The sequence below is a fragment of the Atta cephalotes genome (assembly GCF_000143395.1).
Source record: "Atta cephalotes unplaced genomic scaffold scaffold00004, whole genome shotgun sequence".
In the NCBI taxonomy this organism is placed as follows: Eukaryota; Metazoa; Arthropoda; class Insecta; order Hymenoptera; family Formicidae; genus Atta; species Atta cephalotes.
In genome coordinates this window covers 5,866,216-5,870,795 of record NW_012130068.1, presented here as the reverse complement: position 1 = coordinate 5,870,795, position 4,580 = coordinate 5,866,216, and the positions used below count along the sequence as shown (strand labels likewise).

The 4,580-nt window shown below is 26.7% G+C and overlaps 1 protein-coding gene across 1 annotated transcript; it reads right to left on the bottom strand.

The window, feature by feature from the left end:
• Window positions 1-441: 441 nt before the first annotated feature.
• Window positions 442-4,312, bottom strand: LOC105625986 (acyl-CoA Delta(11) desaturase-like). Its single transcript, XM_012207294.1, has 5 exons — window positions 4,141-4,312; window positions 2,874-3,004; window positions 2,132-2,337; window positions 1,329-1,514; window positions 442-715 (listed from the first exon to the last, which is right to left on the bottom strand). The coding sequence occupies exons 1-5, from the start codon at window positions 4,310-4,312 to the stop codon at window positions 442-444; spliced, it is 969 nt and encodes a 322-aa protein (XP_012062684.1).
• Window positions 4,313-4,580: the final 268 nt, after the last annotated feature.

Here is a 4,580-nt window from a genome sequence, read left to right as displayed (position 1 = left end):
TATACATATTTTATTGCCCTTTATAATAGAAGAATCTTTTACTAAAATGTACAAATGAAACATTAAGGATCCAGAATATTATAATATTTTTTGTTAAAGGGAAGAAATTTTTTAAAACTGACTCAATATTTAGATTCAAAAACAAAAATTTACATTGCTCTTTGATACACATTATTGACTAATTTTGTTTGTTAATGTTTATCATTTAATTTAAATTAAAGTACCTAATAGACATTGACATATACTTATGGAATATTACGGTTATTGTCTAAACAAAGATTAATTTAAAAAATTCTATACAGAAATACAGAAAAAGTATTTTTGATGTCTCTTCTCTCAAATATTTCTGAAACTAGATATCTTAGATTTTTAAAACTAGATATCTTTGACCAAGACGCACGTCCGACGCACGTATCTCGTCTGATTTCTTTTAGCTTACAACTAGTCAGATTCTGACATCGGTACTTCGAATAATATAGGATGAGTCCCGTCTCCATTGTTTAATACAATACTTTTTATGAGATTTTCGGATGGATATTTAAGATCATAGGCTTGTCCTAATTTTGCGCAAATATTGATAAAAACTGTGGTGTAATTAAATCTATTATTTCCTTTTTCCGATGATCTGTAATCCCATGGGAACACGTGATGGAAATTGTGATAACCTTCTCCTGTCAGAAAATTAACAAATCCGTTGTCTGACGGCTTTATGTTCCTGAAAACAAGAGCTGTAATTAATTTGTGCTTATATTACAAATTCTTGAGTCCAATGAAAATGCATCCATTTTTTCTCGAATATGTTAACATCTAAACGCCTTTTTGACATAGTATATCCAACTTTTTTGCTCTACTGCTTTTTCCAATGTTTTTTTCACTTATTATATATTTTTACTTATTGCCACACAACACATTTTATCCGAAGAACATTTTGAAAGCATCTTTAGGATATGGGATGTTCTTTAGACGTCTTTGGACAATTCTGTGCAGTATAGGAAGCCATACATACATTTGTTTGGTTATTTGTTACCGTTACGTTTTTTAATATCTTACATTTCAATTAACAAAAATATTTTACGATATGTTTATTTTTACGAAAGATGTAAGCATCAAATTGAGTTGGGTATAGCGTATATCATAGTATAGATATGCATTTAAGAATTAATTATTTAATAAGACAATTATTCGCTATCGGTAACGGAATAAATTCATTAAAATTGTAAAAATTTATGATACATTTTTCTTCGCATAAGAATCTTCTGACAAGGATTTTTATTACTCAACTGTATAAAATACAAATTATATCTTGATTACATATTCAAATTACGCACTTATTGTATGGCTTAGTGCCCCACACATGAGCAATGCTATTGACAGACCACACGGCATTTAACGAAATCATGTATCTTATGAATATTTGCGATACAATAGCTCTGTTCCAAGTCTCATTCCATAAATATACAGGTATTGTCGTAGGTAGGATAAAACCAAAAAGAAGTTGAAGAAGCAAGAAATACCTATAAAAAACTTTGATTTTATATCGCCTATTTCTCAATTGCGATATAATTAAAAAAAATATTTTCGTTTTTCAAACAATTAAAAGATATCAAATATTTTTTAGTTGCTTGCAAAAGAAGAATGAAAAAAAAAGAAGAAAAAATATTTTAAAAGAGTTTACTTTTATTTTTCTGTAACAAATTATTATTATACCAAAATTGCGTTTTAAAATAATATTATAAAGTTTTAATGATTCGACGCTTATTTTCTGAAAAACTTTGTTTTCGAATTATGTAGCAAATATTATGTAGCAAGTAATATGTTTATATATTCTAAATTTAGGAATATTAGATTTTATAATAGAAAATTGTCGAATTTATGTTTTGTATAAGGAAAATAAAATTATTATATTGCACCGCATTGTATAATTATATAAATTAGTATGACGGGTTACTTATAAATGATCTACGCACGTTTAAATAGGTAATCCGTTATATTGACTGTATGTTGATGCAAAAAAATATAATAGATGCAAGCTTACACATTGCACATGTTTGCATATAATTATTTGAGCTTTTTTATTATATTTAGAAAATAATGAAATTGTAAAATAATGAATGTATGTAGTTAAATTTACCTTTCGCCGAAAACCACAACAGGATCTGACAAAATATCTGATAAATCGAGCTGCTTGCTTTTTTTAATAAATTCCGGATGTTCTTTCATAAACACCCATCCCATATGCCCATAAAAAAAACCGCGTTGAGAAGTGTGAGGATCAGCATTAGTGTCGCAATATTTATGGTGCATACGATGATTTTTTACCCAACTGTATATCGTATTCTAAAGCGCAAATAATTAAAAATGTTATTTACACATGAATATAAAGCTATATTTAAAATATATAGACATTAGCTGTCCTTTTTAGTTGAATTTATTGCTCTGTTTTTTCTTCTTCTCCTTTGTAATATAAAAAAAGAAATATTGAATGATACAAGAGAAATTCTAAAAATAAAACAGATTTTATGAATTTTATGATAAAATTGAAGTTGATTTCTTTCGAGAAAATTTAAGAATCTATGTAACTTCTTGACTCTCTTTGTAATTTTTATGCTAATTAAATACTTACATAAAATTTTGTTTCATGTTAATGATCCATTTTTATATAAAAGCTTTTTTATCAGATATTGTTTACTTTATGATTTTCTTTTGTAACGGAAGAAAATGCTTTGTGCACATATAATTTAGAATTATTTAATAAAGGAATGATGAAGTTATACATATATACTTATATATACTTATATATACTTATATATATATATACTTATACTTTACATATAATATACTTTACATATAAAATAACAAATTAATGACATTACCTGTGCACTTGCACTAAAGCATATCAAAAGTAGAATCCTTAACGGTAACTTTGCTTTATAGGTCTTGTGAGACCAAAGTCGATGAGCGCCACCAGACACTCCAATATTGGATATGATATACATAACGATTACTTAAAAATATGAAAAAATATATTTATGTTTATATATTTAAATAAGAAGTCAAGCAACGTGTGGGATACTCTTAAAATGTTTTACAAATATATATACATATATTTGAGAATATAAGTAGAGTAATTCCGGCAAATATGCAGCGGAATTTACGCCGCTGAAAAAGAAAAAATAGAAGCAGTAGGGGTAATTTTCCTGCAACTACTCTGTTACACGTCTTTACATTATATTAATACTAAATTATGATTTCAGCTTCCTGTTGTTAATATTAATGAAATTATTATGAGTTGAATCAATTTGACACTGCAATAAATAGCGCCATCATAAATTATAATGTACATAAAATAATTACTGTAGGGCGTATAAAAGACTTAGTAGTTATTTCGAGAATGTGGAGGAATAGTAATGCATATTGTATAACAAAATACAAGTATTTTGCTCTTATATTCTTTGTTTAGTTTGGTGTCTTGTATATCCTGTTTGAGATATATGGCATTTTTAATAGGCTGGATTTATGCCCAAAGCTTGCAAAGTGCGCAGATTGAATTCAGTGGAATAAATACGATAAACACATTACGTAAAATATGTATCTCATAACACTTGTAATGTATGTAAGAAGATTATGTAATGTACGCCGCATCTATCAAAAATTTAATTTATTAAGTATTATTTACTATGTTTAAAGTAAACGAATTATCAGAACGAACTATATCAGTAAAAACTTCATATTATCTACTACTATGAAAAAAATATTAGAAATCCGAAATATTTTTTCATATTAAAAAATAACTTTTTGAAATTCTTGCATTTTTGCTGTATATATCCTAGAGGTGAAATTACTATATGACTACTTAGTAGTCTCTATATGACTTATAGAAGGAAAGAAGGTATATACGCATCATAAAAAATTTAAAAATAACGCATGTAAATAAGATATAAAATGACAATAACTTATAAAATGCGTTTATAAAATTTTATTAAGGAATAAGAAAAAACTGGAATAAGAAAACTGTTTTGGACTAATTTGAAAATTTGATTTCATTTGAAAGAGGCAGATACACTAAATAGAATGAGAAAAACTTCAAAAAAATTTTAGATGTTTAAATTCCCCTAATATACAAAGCGTAAAAATACTTACTCCATATTGTAGTAATCAAATTTTGCCAGTAGTTGAAAGTCAATAAACCATAAATACCAATAGCGTGCAATAGAAAGACTTGGAGAGCAATAAACCATATTATATCAGTTTCGAATTTGAAAATATTTAGTTTTATCATTTTCGATTTTTTTTTTATGTCGTCTCTTGCCATATATCTATGTATCTGTATTTAATTCACATTGAATTATTTAAGCATTTCAGATCCAGCTTTAATCGGTATAGACATTTTTCTAGTTTGTATTAAAATTATCGATTACACCTAATTATCGAATTAACAATACAGATTGGTTGCATGGATAATACATCGTGCTAGTGATTTGAGAACGAAAACAGGCACGTTGAATTGTAAAAATTGTTACAAGACATATTAAAATGATGTATTCATGCATCTAATCTGTGTTGCTAAGTTGAAAATTAAA